Source organism: Silene latifolia, chromosome 10 (genome assembly GCF_048544455.1).
Source record: "Silene latifolia isolate original U9 population chromosome 10, ASM4854445v1, whole genome shotgun sequence".
NCBI lineage: Eukaryota > Viridiplantae > Streptophyta > Magnoliopsida > Caryophyllales > Caryophyllaceae > Silene > Silene latifolia.
Genome location: NC_133535.1, coordinates 119,900,711 through 119,922,845, shown reverse-complemented (window position 1 = coordinate 119,922,845; position 22,135 = coordinate 119,900,711). Strand labels below are relative to the sequence as shown.

Here is a 22,135-nt window from a genome sequence, read left to right as displayed (position 1 = left end):
GGGAACCGAACTAGGCCTCGTGTGCTGTGCGTCGGGCTGCCCACCGTGCTTGGGCCGTGCCGTGCCTGGGCACGGATTTCTGAAGAAAATCGCGTCGGAGCCCGTCTCAAGCCCAGTCGCGTCGTGCCATGTCGTGCTCGTGCTTCCTCGATTTTCTCATCGGGCCGGGCCGTGCCATGCCTGGCCGTATCGCCCACCAGCCCACGGCCCTTTATGCCAACTCTTATTCGAGGCTTTGCCCCTCTTTCGCAACAAAAAAAAAAGTTGGTAAACTTGGTAATCACCACAGAAAATTACAGTGTAATCTACTCGTGATTTGTGAAGTCAAGTACTATCAATCTTCAAATCATCAAACCCTAATTATTCACATCTCTACGTTCATCATCGCACTACTACTACTACTACTACTACTACTACTTCTACCTAGGTCAGATTTTCTTCTTTTCAATTTATCTTCCTTCTTTTCATTTCTGTTATTATTATTTTTGGAAGCTAATTGTTCTTTGATTAATTTGTGCAAAATTAGTGAAATTCGACGATGAATCGTAAATCAAGTTGTTGCGGAATATGTGAGAGCTCAAATATTCCTTCAATTTGTACTGTTTGCGTTAATTACAGGTATTTCTATGGAACTCAGCTTTGATTTGTTCGATTTCTAATTTTTGGGTTCTTAAAGCAACGAATTGGGTGTTTTTGATGAGGTTAATTAATATTTTATTTTTGTTTTTATTGAGTTCAGATTGAATGATTATTACACTTTGCTTAAATCGTTAAAAGGTCGTCGTGATCAACTCTACTCGATGCTTGCAGAGGAGTTAGGGGGCAAGGTTTGATTTTTTTCTATCATTGTTTTTAGTTAATTAATTTGTTGTGAATTATCCTACTGCCGAAATTTCGAAGCCTATCATCTAGTTTTTTTAGAAATGCAGCATCATATGTTGTGCATTTAGGGCAGGGCCGTAGCTAGAGAATTCAGGGTGTGCGGTCTTAAGTGTAGATTCAAAAACATTTAATATAAAATTCCCCCCTTCTTTAAGTGTAAATTCGAGAACAATCTATAAACCTCCAGTTTTATACTGGAAAGTTTCGAACTATGGCTCTATGGGGTATTGAGATCCTACTCCCTAAAAACCTGGAATATACCTTCGTTACTGTTGTGGGGATTGTTCAAAGTCTCTTACGTTGAGATATGTAAGTAAAAGCATTTGTATAGGCATGTTCTGTGTTGTTGCTTGAGTCGTTATAGAATAATGGTGATTATGGATGTCGCTTGTTATAAGCTGGCAGATTATCAGATGATAAAATAAGAAGTTTGTAGCAATTTTTCTCACTTATATGTTGTTTAAACTTTAATTAGATTAGGGGAAAAAGTAATCGGACTCTTTCGTAAATTAAAATGTTGCATTTGAGAGGGAAGAATCCTCCATTCGTAAATTAAAAACGATCGATCAGGTTTTAATTGATGAACGAGATCGAAAACCGTGACGACTGATACCATGTTAAGACTAGGAATCCTCCATTGTTATGTATCGATGGAGGTGTTTGATTATATGTTGATTGTATGTTAAAGGGGAAAACCAGAGGTAAATAAGAGTTTGTTATTGTATTGATTGAAATGGAATAATTAGATATGTACAGATGTGTTTGTTGCTATATATACAAATCCTAACTGTTTTGCCACATCAGCAATCCGTGTGCTCTTATTAGCACAACTAACACACTAACTCACACTGGTCGATGTAAAATATTGGAAATTCGGCCTGTCTCAGAAAAAAAAGTGTAGAAAGTAGAAAGCTTTGCTTCATAATTTGGTTGCAAATACCTGGTAAACTTGTAGATTTGACTATATTGAAATTATTTTTTCATCCATTGTCCTGTAGATTTGTTTGTATAATGGAATCATAAACATCCCGTGTTCTCTTTACTCAATCTGTGGAATACATTCACGAATTTATGAATTTCAGTTGTTATGCATTAGGGAAAGGCAGATAAGCAGCTTAATTGGAAAATTTCTCATAATGAGAAGATTTATGGGCTCAAAGAGAAGCTTCGTGATAGAAGTGAACAACTACAGCATGGTAGGGCCTGCTTAGTTTTTACACATCTAACTATGATCTATTGACTTTTATTCCCATTTATAATGACGTGATAAAATAATAGAGATTTTATTTATGACAGCCAAGACTAAACTTGAAAAGATGTCTAATGATCTCAAAGTCAGATATGGGTTGCTTGATTCGTCCAAAAATATGGTAAACCTACATTTAAGTATTATTAAGTATCTTTTGTTAGCTCAGTTTCTTTGTTTTGGTTCTTAATTCTTCATTATGCCAATTAATGTTCACTGGCCCCAAATTAGTTTGGTTTTCACCGTATAGGGCTTTCTGGTTATTGTATTGATTTTTTTTTTTGTCATAATGTTCCTTTCTGCTTCTTTTCTCCAGCTAGCGAAACATCGTGTTGAACAATTGGAGAAATCTTATCCTAATTGGATATACACACAGAGTCTAGGATATGTAAGTCTTCCAACCTGACCTTATTCTTTGTGGCTGACACTCCTACCAATTAATACATAGCAGATATACTGTAATCTTTTGTAATGCAACGTATTTGCAATTTTGTTTTCAAGGCGTCTGATGCTCCACCTTTGACTATAAACTGCAGATGGCAATAACCTCAGAACGGTTACATAAACAATCAGTTGTTGTAAAACAGATCTGCAAATTGTTCCCACAACGTAAGGTATGCTTCTTGAGAATTGTACTCCGTATAACTTATGTTGCATTTCTACATGTATATGTTGTCCTTATGTTTGCTTTATTATCCATTCTAGTTTAGTGAGATTCAATTGCAGGCTTCCACCTAGACATAAATTTTATCTGGCTGCTAGCTCAGTTTTTTGTCAAATATGTACCAGTTATTTCATTCCGTCTACCTGTCTTCAGAGTCTAATGGACGAGAATGACTTGAAATCTTATGCAGTCGCATGATTTTGTTCAATTACTACACTTGTTTAAAATTTTACGTCTGTGCTTGTACCATTGTCTGGTGAGGTGAAAATTAAACCTATGTTTCACACTTTCACCTATTTGATGACTACTTTTCTCTCTTCCAGCCGCCTTTGTAGCTAACCTCAGTCTAGATTGTTTCCTCAGTCTAGAAGATTTCTTAAAAATTATCTAGTAGCAGAGGGGCCAACAAACTTTTTTCTTTATTCCAAATTGATACCAAATTTTCTGTTGAATTATTCAGGAGTCCTTTTTGGTGTAAATTTACACAGGATTATCTGCTTAAAATATATGAATAGTTAATAACTTGATTTATCAATCCTCTTATTCAGTTTGCCTCATTTATTTATGGCATCTTATATTAGAGAAATAAATCTTTTTTTTTTTTCTTATTGTACATATGCTCGTGTGCTTATTTTGGACAGCGCAATGCATAATGATATCCGTTCCAGTTGGTCGGTGATGTGTTATTTTTTGTTTTTCCTGAAAGTACATATTTCCTCATCCCTTCAGGTCAAAGTCGAACATGAGAAGAGCGACGGCTTCAATGGCCAATATGATGTAATTTGCAATGCTCGCTTGCCACGTGGCTTAAATCCTCATTCTGTTCCTGCAAAGGAGCTTGCAGCATCGCTGGGGTATATTTATTTATGCATTTTTTTTTATTTATGCATTTTTTCCTCCTATACATTGAAAAGTTGTAGGCTTTAATGTTTTCTACTCAAATCATCGCCCTTCATCTGTATTTTATAGGTAAAGACAAATTTATGCATATCAGAACTTATAAATGAACAAAAAGAAGGCTACTAAAAAATTACCTACTAGTTGCTTTCACTATTACTGAAAATTTGGCTTGGCATGCACTTATGCAATACAAAAGATTACATCTCTATTGGACGAAAGATTGGCACTAGAAGACGAGTTCTAGTTTTTGTACTGTTCCTCCAACTACGACGCCATGTTTCATGGGGCGTACGGCATACCATATTCGTATATGCAGGATTGCTTAGCGTCCAAAGAACAGACGGTGACACACGCCATGATTCTGATCAACATGCCTTTTAGATCTGCAAATGCCAAAACCTTTTGTAGGATCTTCAGATTTCAATTATAGCATTTGGTTTCTCTAGTAATCCATGACCACTAAACTAAGCGACGATAGCTTAAGTCTTACTTCCTCCGTTCCATTGAGTTGCTTACGTTTGCTTTTTGCACAAGTTTTCCGGAGAGCCCAAATTAGGTGGGGTCATGGTGTTAAATGTCTTAGGATATCACTAGTTGGGTATATCACACAGTCCAACAACTTATACTAATAATATTATTAACTTTGTGCTGGCAAGTTGGAATACTTCAACATCACCGAGAGCAAAACTTAGACGGATTTTATATGCTGAAACCAAATTACTAATTTAGTTCGCTTTCATGAGTGCGTCTACACCTCCCCAAACACTCTTTCAGGGCGCTTCAGCTAGGTTTGTTGTTATTTTTGACGATGAGGAATTTTTCATGGTGTTATAATGTTGTCTGCATGTCTTACTGTTGACTAATATATTTCCCCAGGCTGTTTGCATTTCTTAGCAAATCCTATTATTAATTTAACTATACTCATATCAGGTACATGGTGCAATTGCTTAATATCATCGTTCACAGTCTAGGTCTGCCTGCACTTCACAACTCTGGTTACGCGGTAAGATGTTGGCCCATTTTTCTTCTTCTATTGGATCTTAAAATTTTGTTTCCCACCATGGTATTGAAATGAAATCTAGTTTATATATGGTTTTGGTATTAATTTCATTGGTTGATGTTTATCATCTTAATATTTGTTTTCTCTAGGGTTCCTGCTCTCGTATATGGCAACGGGATTCATACTGGAATGCCCGTCCTTCCTCTCCAAGGTATCCTCTTCGAATTCTAGCATCATAATTACTGACTACGACAATCAGTAGGAGTACACTGATACACTTCGGTATTTGTAGAATTAGGCACTGTGTACTTATAGTTTTAAAACAACAATTAGAGCATAATAAATTGTTTTATCCACAGCAATGAGTATCCTCTCTTTATTCCCCGACAAAATTACTGTGCCACTGGAGGAGAGAATTCATGGTCGGAAAGGAGCTCCGGCAACTTCGAAGTTGGAACAATGGAACCAGAGAGAACTCCCCATCTGGATCCTTCTGGAAGTATCAGTTTTAATTATTCTAGTGCTTCACCACATTCTGTGGAGACTCATAACGATTTGCAAAAAGGGATTGCCCTACTCAAGAAAAGTGTTGCATGTATAACAGCTTACTGTTATAACTCTTTATGCCTTGAAGTTCCAACTGATTCATCAACATTTGAAGCATTTGCAAAGTTATTGGCTATTCTTTCTTCATCTAAGGAAGTCCGCTCAGTTTTCTCTTTGAAAATGGCGTGTTCAAGGTTGTCTACTAATTTTTTTCTTTTTCAATATTCTCTATTTCATTTATTATAAGATTAGTATATGCCCATCTTCCTTTTGAAAAAACAACCTTCTATATTATGTAAGAAAAGACTAGAAGCTACCCTGTTGTTGATATAACCTACTCCGTATATAAATACATTCTAATTTATATGCGACCCTTGGACTTCAAAAATTGTTCCCCTCTTTGAAGTTACTTAGTCGTTTGACTACGTTTTTGCATGCTTAGGGGATGATCCATATATTTTACTCCCTCCCATTTATTGAACATGCATCATTTGCATATGGCACAATTATTAAAGTATGCAAATTTTATGCATACTTTGACCATATTGTCCTTGCAAGAGGATGTGGAGGGGTTGTGGGTGGTTGGAAAGGGAGTGTGCGACGAAGGTAGTGGTCTGGTCTAGGTGGTGGTCAGTGGTGGTAGCGGAGTTTGATGGTGGGATTGAGAGTGAAGGAGATAACAGTAGGAAGGAGGTGACTGTATGAGGGTAGGTAAGTTGTGACTCTTGTGAGTATACAACAAGAACATTACCACACATAAATTGTGAGGTAAGGGGGGTTCAGATGCGAGTATATAAGGGATATGTAGGTCATTTGGTGATTTTCGTTTTGCCATTTAAGGGAATTGTATGAATTCAGTGGATGAGCCAAAGATGTAAAATGATATAATCCAAATAATGAGAGGGAATACACACTATTTTACATATAACTTGGATGTGATAAGTCCCCCTCCCTTAGAAATACATAAGTATGTTGGTAACTGGAAATTTTGAAGCTATAGGTTTCCAATATTTCAGTTCGAATGAATTAAATCGTTAACTTCTTGTATTTATTGGGTTATGTTTTTTCTTATATTTTGGGTCATTTAAGATTCTTTTTGACAACCTTTTATTGATATTCCTCTATTACTTGTCAAAAAAAATATTCTCTTCGACATATTGTTTGATTCTTTTATATTCTCTTCTCTTATGTCATTGTTTATAAGATCTTGTAAGCAAGTTCAGCAGCTGAACAAATCTGAGTGGAACACGAATTCTATGATTGCATCAAGTACGATGTTGGATAGCTCACATGGACAACCTATAACGGTAATTATCTCAGCTTTGACTAATCTTATTTTTACCTCATTTTGAGATTTTCAAGTGTATTTTGTCCTTCACAAGTGCATCTATAGATTTTTATGTCGTTGCTAACTGATTTTTTTTTTTTTTTGGTCATTTGGGTTTCTTTCCAATTGAGACAAAGACTTGCTACTTCCTAGCTTAAATATGATGCAATTAAGTAGAATGGCTCACTAAGGTGTATGTGTTTCTTAAACTGTAGCGATTAGTCGATGTGGTTCTCAAAGCAGCTTTTATTATGAGTCAATAGAAAACTGTCCATTTGCATTTGCAATTGAAGGGTAAGAATGCAACTTTTATTATAGTTACTTGAAAACTGTCTCCTCCCGTCGGTAGCTGAATTATAACTCCCTCCAATTCATAGTGTTCTTCCCACGGCGTCATCTAGGGTGGGTGAGGGGGAAGGTGAAAATCGATATCCTTGGCTCCAGTATCCAGTCAGCGTTGTTTGCAGCTGAGGGCATGAAAATGGGACAAGCAGGTTACAATGGCTAAACTCTTTATTCAATGTGGTGAGATGTAATTATGACATTCCAATGTGTAATTTGCGCAGTTTTTGTATAATGGCCTAGATTTCTTCTTCTCACTTTTCATTAAAACTTCCAAATATTTTATAGCTTCTACTTGATATGTATACGTGAATTTACTTAACTTATTGTTCTTCTCTGAAACTAAATTAATTTTCGTATTTGTATTGTTTCTATTATCAAATTTGTATTCCAAGTGATGGAGTGGTGTTACTTCATCTAGCTTGTATACGAATTGGTTGCTGATACGTCTTTTTCTTCAATCAATGTTTCCATAATGCAGAGAAACATGTACGATATAAGCCGTCCAAATTCTCCTTCTAGCTGTATATATGCAGTTGACAGTGCTCATGCTGGGAAGAATGAAAATGATGGATGGGACTTCATAGAACATCCACACTTTCCTCCACCGCCATCTGAAACTGAAGACATTGAGCACTGGACTCGAGCCATGTTTACTGATGCCACCAAAAAGTAACTGTCAGCGTAAATTCTTGTAAGTTTTTGATACCTTAGCAATAAGATGTGAAATCTGTGATCGAGCTTGTAAGTCGTGGTATTGTTATATTTTGTGCTTGATTGAGAAGAATATATCGCATTGGGTTGGAGGCGTAGGCTTCAGGGTTTAGTAGTGCAGTCGCCACTTTCAGTCAAGTCAAAGACAGTTTACCGTGCTCTGTAAGACTAAGTATGATGCGGTGTCAGAGATGTAGACATATCTAAGTGTGTGACTTTGAGACAACGGGTCCCCATCCTAAATTGTGGATACGAGCACGGGGACACGTCTTCAGTAAGAAAATTAAGTAGAAGCATGAAAGTTTGGAGTCTCTTAAAGTCAACTAGAGAGATAATTGAGACTTGAGAGGCAAGGATAAAAATTGTCAAAAATTACATAATACTTCGTGTGTTGTATATATCCATACTTTTAACTCTTTTTCTATCTTTGCTAGAAGAAGTGTGGGACTCGTAAGTGTCGGTCAAGGATTTTAAACCCATATTCCCTACGAAAATAGTACCGCCTATTTGTGGGTGTATAGTATCTTAGGGTTGAGACTTGAGACTGCCTCTGAAGACTTGCTGGAAGTATGTAATGGTAATAGACAAACCCTCTCTCGAATTAGGGTATTCCTAGTTCTGTACAAGCCCTGTCCATATTTATTGGGGTTTTACGGAGTATTTTTTCTCACAGTATAACTTATTTTTGGCTACTGCAGGTACATAACTACGTGTATGACCAGAATATTAGGTCTATACTGAAGTGTAAATTAAAGATAATTTGGACCTAAACCAGTCCAACTGTAAATGCGTGCTCCTTCAAATGGAATGTCTTCCTGAGACCTATATATATAACGTTTAGAAGGGTAGGTGTTGCCGATTTGCTAGCTTGTGGAATATTGCAAGTAGTGTTTCGCGAAACTTCACATGTAAATACTTGCGCCCGTAAATGCCTGGAAGCTGTGTTGTAATTACTGGCAGGAAGGATCAGTTTACTCAGACGAGCATTTCATTGTTTATTATTCATCAGTTAAAAACATATTTTACATCACGCGTTAATGTAGCTGAAACACCCATTGTTCAAATGCTTGAATTTTGGCAATTTCATATTTATCCTGCTAAAACTTGTGAATCACAGGTAGTATAGTCAGTCCATAGGGGTGATAATGAGTTGAGACAACACATGAGCAACTGGAGATCTGCTTTGTTATTGATAACTCAACACTCAATTAGTAGTGCGAGGACATGGTTTGAACTTGCCCTGATGAGTTATTCGAAGCTCGAGTTCAAATTCCCTCCTTCCAAAGAATTAGTAGTAGGTTTCAAACTGAATATTCAAGCTCGGCTCAAGACCTTTGCGATTCAAGTTGAACAAGGCCAAGCCCGCCTCGGAAAGCTCGCGAGTCAGTTGAACAAGGCCAAGCTCGGATCGAAAAGCCCGTGAACACTCCAAAACGACACTCCCTCCATTTAAATCAATTTTATACATTTGTTTAAAATATAACTCATATTTATTCCACAAATGTATAGAAATGATCGGAAATTCCGGAATGGAGGGAGTATTTCCTTAAGAGCATCCGCAAAGATGGGAAGCTAACCTCCCCATATGCCCCCTCTCCTCAAATGGGGAACCCCCTTATTGCACACCCCCTCCCAACAAATGGAGCTCCTCTATTTGTAGGGAAGGTCCCCAAAGAAAAAGTAAGGTGTTTTGAGTTGCTTTTAGGGAGGCTCCCAAATTTTTGGGTGTAAATTAATATTGTTGGGGAACCCATTATTGCATAGATGTAAATATAAATTGGGGAGAGTAAATGGAAAAGTTAGTGGAAAATGAGGTGGACGAATAAGAGAAGGAAAGAGAAAATATGGGAGCCTCACCTTTGCGGATGCTCTAACGTCAATTTGCCTTTTTACTTCACGTCTTTGAATGTGTTGCAGTTTTCACTTGTTGCTAAATACTTGTACTCCCTCTGTCTCGGTCATTTGTTATCCTTTTTCATTTTGGGGTGTCTCAGTCATTTGTTGTCCTTTCTATTTTAATAATGGACTTGATGACTAATTTGATCATTCACACTCAATTTGTTCCACTTGTCATTTAATAATTGGCCCTCGCCTCTTTCCTTGGTCTTTTTGCCAAAACCAAAGGATAACAAATGACCGGGACGGAGGGAGTATGTATTATGGGCTTTTTTTTTATCTTGTCCGTTACAGTTCCCTTTAGCTTTGAACTTTGATAGAAGCTTTTTTTTTTTTTTTTTTTTTTTTTGGTCAGAAAGAAAAAGATTGCTTAACTTATTGTATAGCGGTTGATATACTATGAGCAATCCTATTAAGGGACCTGGGACAATGACTAAGAGAAAAACAATGACATGAAGATAGTAAGGAAAGAAGTGAGCCTATAATTGGGGCAATGGCACATTCGACAGTCGCGCCACCATTCAACTGGAGGACAAGGGTCAAACAGCCCGAAGTTGCATCAATATGTCGATATCCCATAGAGATGGCATCCCGGCAAGCAGACTTCAAAGCAATAGCCTCAGCCTGAAGAGCAGTCTTCGCCCAGAAAGTATTCTGTCCAATATGACACATAACACCATTCCTATCTTTGAAAAACCACCCGGCAGAAGCCCTCAGATTTGATTTCCATGAAGCGTCGCATTTAATACGAATATGCTCCGAACAAATTACTGACCCAATTAAGCAAATAGGGAAATGATTTCGTAAGAGAGCGGAAATTTGCATCTCATCAGGAGCATAAGGAGCGACCTCAATCATTACTGTACATTTCTCTTTCTCAACTTGTACATTATTGTTAGCATCCATACTGATAAGGTTGAGAAGACCATAATAATCAATTGATGTACCTTGGAAGGTAAGTCGATTACGCGCACACCAGATATGCCATAAAGTGCTCACAAACAAAGAGATAGAAAATGTAGAATTCACGGCTTTAGACAACATGTGTAACCAATTAATTACCCATTGTTGGATAGGGATATTATTCCCAACAGAAGTTCGAATACCCAGGGGTGAAGCAGCCCAAACCCGAGAAACAAGAGGGCAATCACGAAACAAGTGATCCAAGGATTCAAGTAACTTACAGGCAGAGGAACACGTATTGCAATAACAATACCACTGAAGATCCCATTTTCGCGCCTCCTCCCCACAAGGTAAGGAGTTGGCCAAGATTTTCCACAAGAAAATTTTCCATTTATTATGGATAGGAAGGTGCCATAGCCGTTTTCTACAGAAATCAAGAGATGAAGCAACCATACGAGTCTTGTCTTTGACGGTTGCATTTGCATTCCATAACTTAGAGAAGGCCAAAGCATACCCACTCTTGCTAGTATACTCCCCACTTGAAGTTAAATTCCAATATAGTTGGTCCGAATCATCTTTCAACGGAATAGGAGTCGAAAGTACAAAAGGTAAAACATCTGGTCCACACAAATTAAGCACTTTCTCATAATCCCATTCACCAGATTGGTTTTGCAAGAGAGAAACCAATAAACACGGTTTAAGCAAGAGATCCGAAGGATTTAGTGATAACATTTGCCCTAAAGAAGCACCATGGATCCACTTGTCTCGCCAAATATCCAAACTTGAAGGAAATCCAATTTGCCAGGCTAGGTTGTTTTTCAGCAAGTCAAGGCCCCATTGAATACCTCTACCACCCCATGAAAGGGATCCTTTCATAATGAAATATGGGTTCATGATATTAGTCTTCGTAATCTGATACTTAGAGCCTAAGACCCGTGAGAGCAAACAATCAGTCTTAGTAATAATTTTCCATCCAATTTTAGCAAGTAAACTTTGGTTGACACATCCAACATTCCGAATACCTAGGCCTCCATTGATTTTGGACGAATGCGTAAACAATTTACTGCACCAGTGAATTCCATTCCCTACTTGATTACCACCCCACCAAAATTGTGAAATCAAAGAATCAATCTTTGATGACACACTTACCGACATTTTAAATGCCGATAGAGAGTAAATAGATAGTGAGGATAAGACCGAGCAAATAAGTGTTAAACGACCAGCAACAGATAAAAAAGCATTCTTCCAACTAAAAATTCGCTTACAGACCTTGTTAATGATTGAAGCGAAGATCTCCCTCTTACTAGAACCAAACTCCGTCGGCAACCCCAAATACAAACCCATTTCTTTGCCACTAGAAATATTAAAGACTTTCAAACAATTAGTAACAGTACGAAGAGCACAATTTGGGCTGAAATTCATTGCAGACTTGTTGTTATTGATTTGTTGTCCCGAGTGATGACAATAAAGTTCCAAAGTGTCCCTTAATTGATGACACTCTCGTGTATCCGCGTGCATGAAAAAGATAGAATCGTCTGCAAACAGAAGATGAGAAATAGATGGAGATTCACAACATATCTTTACTCCAGTTATCCGATGTGAATCTTCTGCGTCGAGTAGTAGTTGGGAGAGGACTTTAGTACAAAGAGCAAATAAATATGGAGATAATGGGTCGCCTTGAGGAATACCTGCATTTGCAGCAAATGCTTTTCCTGGGTTACCATTGATAAGTATCTCATAAGAAACCGTTTTGATACATTTCATAATTAACCGAATAATATGATGTGGAAAACTCATAAAAAGCAGTTTAGCCTCAATAAAATTCCAACGTAATCTATCATATGCTTTGCTCATGTCCACTTTGAGGGCCATAATGCCTTTTTTTGCCAACAACCTTCTTGGTAATATGATGAAATAATTCATGAGAAATTAATACATTATCCATGATAGAACGTCCGGGAATAAAACCATTCTGAAATTCCCCCACGAGTTGTGGCATAAAACACTTCATTCGGTTAGAAATACATTTTGAAACAATTCGCATAATAACATTGCATAGGCTTATTGGACGATAATGTTCAACCTTCTCCGGACTATTAATCTTTGGAATGAGCGTAATAGAAGTTCGATTATGAGCCCTAAGGATATTACCCGTGTTTAACATAGATAATACCGCAGCTATCACTTCTTCTTTAATGTGAAACCATTATTTCTGATAAAAAAGACCAGGAATACCATCTGGGCCAGGCGATTTAGATGAACCCATTTGAAAAACCTCTTTACGTACTTCCTTCCTTGTAAAGAGCTTGGCCATAGCATCATGTTGATCGTTATTTAACTTAAACCGAAGCTTAGCAAATATAGAGTGAGATGCCTCAAGAAAATCAGCAAAGGGTTCATGAACTACTCCACTTTCATAAATATCCCGGAAATATAGTTCAAAAGACAAATAAATGTCAGTATCTTGAAAAGTCCAACTACCATCTTGTTTTTGGATTCCAAATATTTGATTTTGCTTGCGTCTTTCCCTTACACAATTGAAGAAATATTTAGTACAAGCGTCACCATCCTTAAGCCAATTTAATTTTGCACGCTGCTTCCAAAATAACATAGCTGCCTTGTTAAATTCCAAATAAATTTCATGACAATCCTCATAAGTACCCTCATCACCACCATCAAAAAATGTTGTAATTCAGTACCCAATTGTTCATCAAAATCAGTCCATTTCTGAGTCCATTCCTTCCTCTTGCAAAAAGTCCATTGTTTAAAAGCACCTCGTATTCGTTTCAACTTACGAAGAAGCCTAAATGAAGGTGATCCTTTATCCCTCTTAAACCACTCATTTTTAAGAATTTTAAGACAGTCATCATAATTAAAGCACCAATTCTCAAGTTTAAAATGAAACCGTCCTTGATTAGATAACATTTCCGTATCCAAAATAATAGGTGCGTGATCAGAACATTGAATAGGAAGATGTAGAATACCTGTATTGGGAAAATGAGAGTACCACGTCAAGGAAGTAAGTCCTTTGTCAAGTCTTTCATACACTCGTACACCACCCTTCCTATTATTACACCACGTGAATTTTGGACCTTTGGAAGCAATGTCCGACAAGAGATTCCTGCCTTTCCATTCAAGAAAAAACTGTGCTCCAAAAATAGTGCCCTTACTACCACCCAGTTTATCCTCATTATCGTCTACTTGATTAAAGTCACCAACGAGAACAAAATGAGAATCAAGGAGGCCCAGTTGATGTTGAAGCTCCAGCCATACACCAACTCGTTTTTCTTTTTTGGGTTGACCATAGATACAACACAAGTACCAAAAGCTAGTAGGACATACATTAATCTTAAGGATAACAAAGTTTTGACACTTATAACTACAACTAATATTCTAGAAAGCCTTCCAACCAATCCACAGGCCACCCTTAGTATCTAAAGCATCAACTCCTTCAGAGTTTACAAAACCAAAACGACCAAATAAAGAAGAAACAGTAGCACTACTACACTTAGTTTCGGAAAAGAAAAGCATATCATACATACTACTAGTAATCAACGCTCTAATTTTGGCAATTGCAGGAGCGAGCGGATCATTGAGACCCTTGCAATTCCATGGAAAATACTTCATAAAGCAAGAGAGGATTGAGTTGGGTCAATCCCCGCAACACCATTCGAAATAGCAGCAGATCCATCATCACTTGAACTGCTACTGGACATAAAGACCTCATGATCACGGATAACCAAATGAAATCCTCTTGCAGGAGCAGTATTCTCACACATAGCAACCCTTCTTCGTTTCTCTGTACTCGTTGTAGCTGATAGATCAGCATAATCATATAGTGCATTAGAGAGCTTCTTAGAAATACCCGGTTCCGAAAAAGAATTCCTCTTAGGAGTTGCTAATAGACAATCAGTATTATCCTGTAAAGTGGCAGCCAAAAGAGACAAATCCTTGCCCCTACCCTGATGAGAAGTTAAAGCACCTGCCAAAGATGAGGAGGGTATACCAGTAGGAAAATCATGTGCATTTAGAAGAATATCATTGGACACACGAGGAGGTTGTGAAGATATTAGAATTCCTTCACTCTCAAAAGAACCAGCAGGATCTCTAGAATTAAGCAGAACAGCTAAATCATAAACGGCATCATGAAATAGCTCATCATCATAATTAGAATAACTAGAAGATGGAAGAACAGCTGCAATAGTGTCAGAACTCGAGGAAAATAAGGGCCATTCAGGAGTCGATGCATCACTACCATTTGAAGAGTTCTCAGGAACAAAAGGATCCGGTTCATTCGAATCCATAGGATTCACATTATTTACCATAGGATCATGATACATAACCGGTAAAAACGCTGGTGCGTCCAAATATTGCTCATAACCTCGAGCATCATTTTCAAGGAAAGCTCTATGAGGTTCCGGTTGAACCCGTATTCGAATTGAGTTTAAAATAAAATCATTTTCATTAAAAGGATATTAGAACTCACCTTGTCCACGATACACATTATACGGGTCACCATGAGGCCACTGAGCATGCCCACCCTGATTCGTGTCATTACCCGGTGGATCCATATCCTGTTGGTGCAGATGTCTTTCATTTGGTAAGGTGATAGTAACCTCCTGTTCAATCAAGTCAGCATTATTATCCAAAATATTATCATTAGGAGGAATGATATCATCATCATCAGCATGCGGGACGGCTTGTAAAGTAACAGGGACTGAAATTGGAATTTGAATGTCCCCATTTGTATTTAGATACCCATTATGCAAAGCCAAATTTAAATCTGGCTCATGTACAGGTTGTTCCGCAGTATTGATAGCAGCAGAGACATTTGGAGGCATCATAGGGGCTGGTGGCATCTCCAGATCCACCTCCATGCCCCTTCCTTCCTCGATATTATGAATATGTTGCATAATAGGAATAAAATCAGTTACACCCTGAACATCCACATCGACCACAGCTTCAGTTGTTGTAGCTATGAGGTCACCATTCTCCTGAATGCTGTGGACGCGGGCCCACGGGGGCGCCTGGGAGGAGAACAAGCGTTTGCATTTGTGGAGTCGCCACCAATTTATTGTGGAAAATTGGAAACCGTTCGAATACCTCGTGCCATGTCAAGACACAAAGTAGTGACATGAACGCCAAGAACTCGTTACCCTTAGCATTCTATGTCTAGAATGACTCTCGTGGATGCCAATGAACACGGATGTTCACAGAGATCTGGAGTAAGGGGTGAGGGTACGTATTAGGAAGCTCTTTTGATCGAACACCTAATCCCGCCCGCCTCGATAGCGGCCTCTACTAATGATTAGGGAAATTATCTATACTCGATATATTGTCGATTATATGCATGCAATGCAACATCCAAGTTTTAATCCTAACATGTGAGAATTAGACTAAGTTGGTGAACAATTAATTTAGCAAACAATTAGGTCGAAGTAGGAATTTAAGCTCAATTACATGTGAAGGCATACAAGTGGTACACCAAGGTTCCTCTGTGATTTCCTCTTCATCGGTGATTTGGCGGACATAAGCTGGCTCTGATCGTCGTTCGATACATAAAGGCATTTCCACCATGTCATCTGGCATATTAATCAAAGATGCAAGTTTTGCAAGAGCATCTGCAAATTGATTTTCTTCCCGGAGGTAGGTGTAGGTAGGTCACGTGATCAAAGAATTGGGCAACTTGGTCTATTCTGGCTTGATAAGGTGCTAGGCTTTCGCTTCATATTTTCCAAGATCCCGTAACTTGATTGATGATCAGGGACGAATCCCCATGCACTCGGTGGTTTTTAATGCCTAAGATCACTGCCGCTTGTAGTCCAATTAGACAAGCTTCGTATTCTGCAGCGTTATTTGTCACCTCGAAGTCGATTTTGACAGAGATCGGTGTATGCTCGCCTTCGGGAGAAATGAGCAACACTCCTATTCCAAATCCTCTTAAGTTTAATGCTCCATCGAAGTAAAGGTCCCAGGAGTCTACATCAGTTTGGAGTATATCCTCGTCTGGAAATGACCAAGTATCTATTGTTTGTGCATCATTGATGGGATTTTCTGCAAAGAATTCGGCAACGGCGCGCCCTTTTATAACTTTCAGAGGCACGTATTTGAGATCGAATTCGAAGAGCATCAAGGTCCATCTTGCTAGTCGTCCGTTGAGGACGGGTTTCTCAAAGAGGTATTTGACAGGATCCATTTTGGAGTATATTTTGACGGAGTAGCTAAGCATGTAATGAAGTAGCTTCTTCGTTGCCCACACAAGAGCGAGGCATGTCTTTTCGAGTTGTGAATATTTGCACTCGTACTCCAAGAACTTCTTACTAAGGTAGTAGATAGCCCTTTCTTCCTTTCCTACGGTTTGAGCTAGCATGGCGCCCATGGTCTGTTTGCCATTCTTGTGAGATATAAACCAAGAGGTTGATCTCGTTGAGGTGGCATGAGCACGGGTGGTTTAGCTAATATCTCCTTGATTCGGTCGAATTCCTTCTGACAGTCATCATCCCACATGGTGTGATCTGTTTTCTTGAGCTTTTTGAAGATAGGTTCACAGATCATGGTGAGTTTCGATATGAATCAAATTATATATTGCACTTTTCCCAGGAATCCTCTGACTTCTTTTTTCGTTTGAGGTTGTGGCATTTCGATCAGAGCTTTGATCTTAGAAGGGTCTATTTCTATACCTCGTTGGCTAACGACGTATCCCAGGAGTTTGCCAGATGTTACTCCGAATGCGCACTTTTGAGGATTGAGCCTCATGTTGTATTTTCGTAGCCTTGAGAAAAATTTGCGAAGGTTCGCAATATGCCCCTCTCTATCCTTGGATTTGACAATCATGTCGTCTACGTATACCTCAACTTCTTTATGCATCATATCATGTAGGAGTGTAATTGCGGTGCGTTGATATGTAGCTCCGGCGTTGATTAACCCAAACGGCATGACCGTATAGCAATAGGTTCCCCATTGAGTGACGAAGGCGGTCTTATGCATGTCTTCCATGGCCATCTTGATTTGGTTATAACCCGCGTACCCATCCATGAAGGATAGTAACGCGTGATCTGCGGTATTGTCCACCAATATGTCGATATGTGGTAGAGAAAAGTCATATTTAGGACTTGCTTTGTTTAAATCCCTAAAATCAACACAAACACGGATTCTCCCATCCTTTTTGGGTACGGGTACTATGTTGGCTACCCAGTCAGAGTACTCGGAAACTTTGATGAACCCGACTTTGAATTGCTTATCGACTTCTTCCTTAATTTTGAGAGCCCATTCTGTTCTCATTCGACGAAGCTTTTGTTTCACGGGCTTGAAAGTTGAAACCTGGCTTAATTGGGATTCTATGTTCGGCGATATCCCTGTCGATCCCTGGCATGTTTTTGTAGGACCAAGCGAAAACATCTTTGAACTCGTGTAGGAGGTCTATGAAACTGGCCCTTTCGGTGGGGCTTAGGGTTGTCCCTATCCTAAGTTCTTGGAGCGTTCTAGTTCGGTTCCTACATTGATGGGTTCGGTGTTCTCTATTACTGGCCCCCCTTCCCCCTCTTATAGTATTTCCTTGGCTATGTATGGAGGTATCTCAATTGAGTCTGGGTCTGGGTCATCCTCAGTATCATCGTAAACTGAATTGCATTCAAGATAACACAAAGAGTAAGCAGAACCTGATTTATTCATATTAAAGTTTGAGAAAAGTTGAAACAAATAAGCCATCTGATCTGTGGTCAGCGGCGGTAAAGGGACAGTTGTTGGGACATTTCCCGAACTACTGTTACTATTTGAGGCTAAGCTAGGAGAAACAAAGGGAATGGGGACGACGACAGAAGGAGACTCCCTAGTGACTTCTCTAGACTCCGACTCTGACTCCGACTCTGACTCTGACTCGAATTCATCGTCTTCTGGTTCTCCTTTGAACATCTTTCCTTCTCCAGTGGTGAGCTTGAAGAGTCTTCCTTGATTGTTGGTCCATTTGATTAATTTCTCCATCCTTTCTGCTGGTTCGCGCTTGTTTCTGTGATTAACGCGGTAGGGTTGAAGTGATTGTCTTGAAGTATCATGGTAATGATCTCATCCTGCGCGGCTCTAACAAATCGATCTTCTCCAAACAGTAGACTAACAGCTTGTTCGTCTAAGCAAGGTGCTTGACGTGCTTTAACGGTAGGAACCGTTTCTGGAGGAATGAAGTAGCAATCGTGAAAGATCTCGATTCCGGCTAGCTTTCTTCCGAGGTAGTGCCAAGGTTCGGGAAATTCGTGAAAGAGTTCTTGACTTCCTTCCCTAACAAAGTATCCATTTAGGGTAGGGAAATATGGTCGCATCTCGAGAACTTCCTCTTTAGTGGGTTTGTATCCTAGGCCAAGTGGTATTCTTTTTGAGTTGCCTTCCTTGTAGGGTGCGAAGGTGTTTCTTCGGGCAGGGTTCAAAGGCATTCCCGGGAAGTATCTCCGGGATTTGAGTATGTGGTTGACCACCAAGTTGGAGTAGGGATCGTAGTATAGGGGTGCCAACTCACTCTCTATGACGCTTATGCTTTGAAAGCCCTCAAGTTCATATACTGGATCCGCAAGGACTTGATTATTTGACTTCTTTTCGATTATTGCCTTGATGGGCGACGAAGTGATCGTCACCACTTTGCCATTTAGTGGAATTTTGATCTTTTGGTGAAGGGTGGATGTTACCGCTTTAGAAGCATGAATCCAAAGTCTTCCCAGAAGTATGTTGAAGGAAGCTTCAATGTCCACTATTTGGAAGTTAACCTTTCGCTCAATTGGCCCTGTGGCTATGGTTAGGTTAACGAGTCCTACTACCTTTCATCGTGTACCATCATTTGCACGGACACCTTGATTGGTAGGGGTCCAATCCGACTCTTTCATGCCTAGTTTGTATGCCGTTTTCAGTTGTATGTCGTTGACCGCGGAGCCATCGTCCACCAAGGTCATTGGCACATTCTTCTTTAAGCAAATGACAGTGATGTAAAGAGCCAAGTTATGATTAGCGCCAAAGGGCGGCAAATCTTCGTCTGAGAAAGTAATATGACTAGCGCCAAAGTCGACTACATCGTCGGGTGTGGAGTTATGTGCTACATTTAGTTTGGCCAAAGCTTGCAGTAAAGCTTGGCGATGTGGGAATGAGCTTGCTACTAATTGCCAGACTGAAAGATCAGCCTTTGTTTTCTGCAATTGCTTGAACAAATGATCAGTAGAGTCATCTTCGTTATCATTTGGTGTGATAACGTTGGTTGGACCATTTTGAGTAGTACTTTGATATGGACGCCCCGAACGAGTTAGGTGGTCCACATCTTGGTCTTCACCATTTTGGACTATTTCTTTGACTAGGGAGTGTTCAATGAGATACTCGTCTTCATCATCATCGGCCCATACTCCATTGACTGTAGCTAGTTCCCTCATTCTCATGGTCTCGTCCTCTAATTGTGTGATTTGGTCGACTAGTTTATCAACCACGACGACTATTTCTTGCATAGTAGCATTTTGGGAAAAGATTAGTGGCGCATGTTCTTTAGGTGTCGCGTTGGGGTCATGTAAAGTTGTCACCACGTTTTCCAATTCCGAAACTTGCCTATCCACACTCCTTGCCCATGCGATGAAGTCGGTAATGGTAGGGGAGATTGTAGAGTAGAACCCTTCATTCTCGATCGCGTGGATCTCATCTTCGACTGGAGAAATGAGGTGTGAACAATCTAAGGTAGATTCTTCACTTGTGATCACTAGAATTCCAAGAGGATTCTGAGTGTTGTTGGGCTTACCTCCCGGCGGTATTGGTAGTCGACCATCCTCAATCATGTCTTGAAGCACATTTTTCAATTTAAAACATTTTTCCGTGTCATGCCCCTTACCCCTATGATATTCGCAGTATGAGTTCTCGTCCCAGAACTTGGATTTCTTTTCAGGTTCGGGCGTAGGGCCTATGGGTTGGAGTTTGTCTTGTTTCATTAACCTTTTTAGAGCATTGGAGTAAGTGTCCCCGAGATTTGTAAATTTCCTTGGTGGGGTACTCTTCTTGGATGGCTCGAGGAGGTTAACTTCATCGGTCTTGCTAGTGGAGCCGTAAGAACGACTTGTTGAGCCTTGATATCCTCGGCCTACCGTTTTGGACAAGAGCCCTTTACGGATGTCATCTTCGATCTTCGTTCCTAGTACGGTTAAGTCTTTGAAAGTTTTGATGTTTTGGTATCTCAAATGATTTGCATAGATGGGCTTTAGGTTGTCCACAAATTTCTCCACAAGGGTAGCCTCATCCGGGCGTTCAACTAGTTGGGTACTAGTCTTCCTCCACCTACTTAGGAAATCGGTGAAACCTTCTTTGTCATTTTGGTAAGAACCTCTAAAGTGCGCATGTTGACTTGGATCTCAGCATTATCCGCATATTGTTTAGCAAACTCGATCGCGGCGTCTTCCCAAGTAGCGATCTTCTTATGTTCTAGAGAGTAGAACCATTGCTTTGGGATAGTGTCAAGAGATGAAGGAAAGATCCTTAAGAACATCTCGGGTTTGATACCTTTGTTAGACATGTAATCCTTGAAGGCACGGATTTGATTCAAAGGGTTTTCATGCCCCTTGAATTTAGGGATATCCGTCATATTGAAGTTGGTTGGCAACTTGGAACTCACGGCCTCATACTTGCGATTATTCTCCCTATAAATGTCATCCCATTTAAGATACATCAATTGCTCCTCTAAGTATTGGAGTCGTTTCTCAGCTGCAGTCATACCCATGGGAGGGTTTTCGTCCCCGAAGTCATTCACGAAGTCATCAACGATTTCACTTTCCCGAGGAGGCAACCTCGTTTCTACGATATAGATTCTGCCCTCGATGGTGTCAAGGCGATCATACACTTGGTCTTGAGTAACTTGGAGCTGAGCTAGCGCGGTTAGGATTCGATCATTACCATCCTGGAGTTGATTGAAGTTCACGTCGCTTGTTTCAGGCATCTTGGAAACTGGATAAGAGATTGACGACGAATCAAAACACGATCGACCATTCTAACACACTTACTAAGAAAGAGATGTTTTGACTCGTGAAGTGGGTGTGTGCCACTTGTGAAGAAATGACAAGATTTGAAAAATGTTGGTCCTAGTCAACTTTAGTGTAGTTGTAGGAGTGGACTCGAAGTGAGGTTTTGAAATGGGCTTGGGCCCGAAATTTGACTCGACAAATGGACAAAGTTTTTACTCGGTTTTGCGCTAATCATTGGCCTTTTTTCGAAATTTACATTTTAAAAGGATTTTGATTTTACAAAAATCGTCATGGTTTCGTTTAGAAATGGTGATTGAAGAGTCTATCACACCCGAAATACTCGAGAGGGGAGGGGGGGGGGGGTGAATTGAGTATTTAAAAATTATACCTACTTTTTATTTTGTCTCAAGGTAATTAATTACTTAAAGTTTATTGATTAAACTTTAACTAATTAACTAATTGATTACGAACGTAATGAAATGATTGAAATAAAAGATGCAAGGACACACGATTTTTGAAGTGGTTCAGCTTCACACATCGAAGCCTACGTCCATTATTCTCGATTAATAATTTTAGTACCTTACTCCGGATTACAAAATTATCAACCCAACTCGTATAGTTAACACTAACTATAACTCAATTTGAATATCACTAGATATTCGATTTGACTATCTTAAGTTACTAAGAAAGCACTTGATTGTTCTTCTAAGTGTTCACACAATTGAACGAGTAAGAGACAATATAAAGT

The 22,135-nt window shown here is 39.3% G+C and overlaps 3 protein-coding genes across 5 annotated transcripts; 1 reads left to right on the top strand and 2 right to left on the bottom strand.

Annotated features, from left to right (window-relative positions):
* Positions 1–250: 250 nt before the first annotated feature.
* On the top strand, positions 251–8,685 carry LOC141605856 (uncharacterized). 3 transcript variants are annotated; one of them, XR_012526508.1, is made up of 15 exons: positions 251–427; positions 527–618; positions 740–827; positions 1,979–2,078; positions 2,179–2,252; positions 2,445–2,516; positions 2,665–2,742; positions 3,522–3,646; positions 4,623–4,695; positions 4,842–4,903; positions 5,052–5,432; positions 6,443–6,545; positions 6,943–7,059; positions 7,389–7,601; positions 8,320–8,685. XR_012526508.1 is itself a non-coding variant. In XM_074424769.1 (14 exons), exons 2-13 carry the CDS (start codon positions 539–541, stop codon positions 7,581–7,583), a joined length of 1,431 nt encoding a protein of 476 aa, XP_074280870.1. In that variant the 5' UTR covers positions 251–427; positions 527–538; the 3' UTR covers positions 7,584–7,601; positions 8,320–8,685. The 3 variants fall into 3 exon arrangements, 2 of the variants coding, with proteins under 2 accessions (XP_074280870.1, XP_074280871.1); XM_074424769.1 differs by lacking the exon at positions 6,943–7,059; XM_074424770.1 differs by lacking the exons at positions 6,943–7,059; positions 8,320–8,685 and adding an exon at positions 8,056–8,198.
* Positions 8,686–9,892: 1,207 nt separating this feature from the next.
* LOC141608119 (uncharacterized) lies at positions 9,893–12,292 on the bottom strand. The gene has a single exon (XM_074427473.1). The coding sequence runs from the start codon at positions 12,290–12,292 to the stop codon at positions 9,893–9,895; it is 2,400 nt and encodes a 799-aa protein (XP_074283574.1).
* A 334-nt stretch (positions 12,293–12,626) lies between these two features.
* LOC141608118 (uncharacterized) lies at positions 12,627–14,047 on the bottom strand. Its single transcript, XM_074427472.1, has 3 exons — positions 13,839–14,047; positions 13,082–13,748; positions 12,627–13,037 (listed from the first exon to the last, which is right to left on the bottom strand). Exons 1-3 carry the CDS (start codon positions 14,045–14,047, stop codon positions 12,627–12,629), a joined length of 1,287 nt encoding a protein of 428 aa, XP_074283573.1.
* Positions 14,048–22,135: the final 8,088 nt, after the last annotated feature.

Coding starts and splice junctions, on each gene's coding strand:
- LOC141605856 (XM_074424769.1), top strand. CDS start 539: ATGAATCGTAAATCAAGTTGTTGCGGAATATGTGAGAGCTCAAATATT. Junction 4,696..4,841: donor TTCACAACTCTGGTTACGCG/GTAAGATGTTGG, acceptor TGTTTTCTCTAG/GGTTCCTGCTCTCGTATATG. Junction 4,904..5,051: donor GCCCGTCCTTCCTCTCCAAG/GTATCCTCTTCG, acceptor TTTTATCCACAG/CAATGAGTATCCTCTCTTTA.
- LOC141608119 (XM_074427473.1), bottom strand. CDS start 12,292: ATGGCCCTCAAAGTGGACATGAGCAAAGCATATGATAGATTACGTTGG.
- LOC141608118 (XM_074427472.1), bottom strand. CDS start 14,047: ATGAAGTATTTTCCATGGAATTGCAAGGGTCTCAATGATCCGCTCGCT. Junction 13,749..13,838: donor TTAGATACTAAGGGTGGCCT/GTGGATTGGTTG, acceptor ATGTCCTACTAG/CTTTTGGTACTTGTGTTGTA. Junction 13,038..13,081: donor TTTTGATGGTGGTGATGAGG/GTACTTATGAGG, acceptor GAATTTAACAAG/GCAGCTATGTTATTTTGGAA.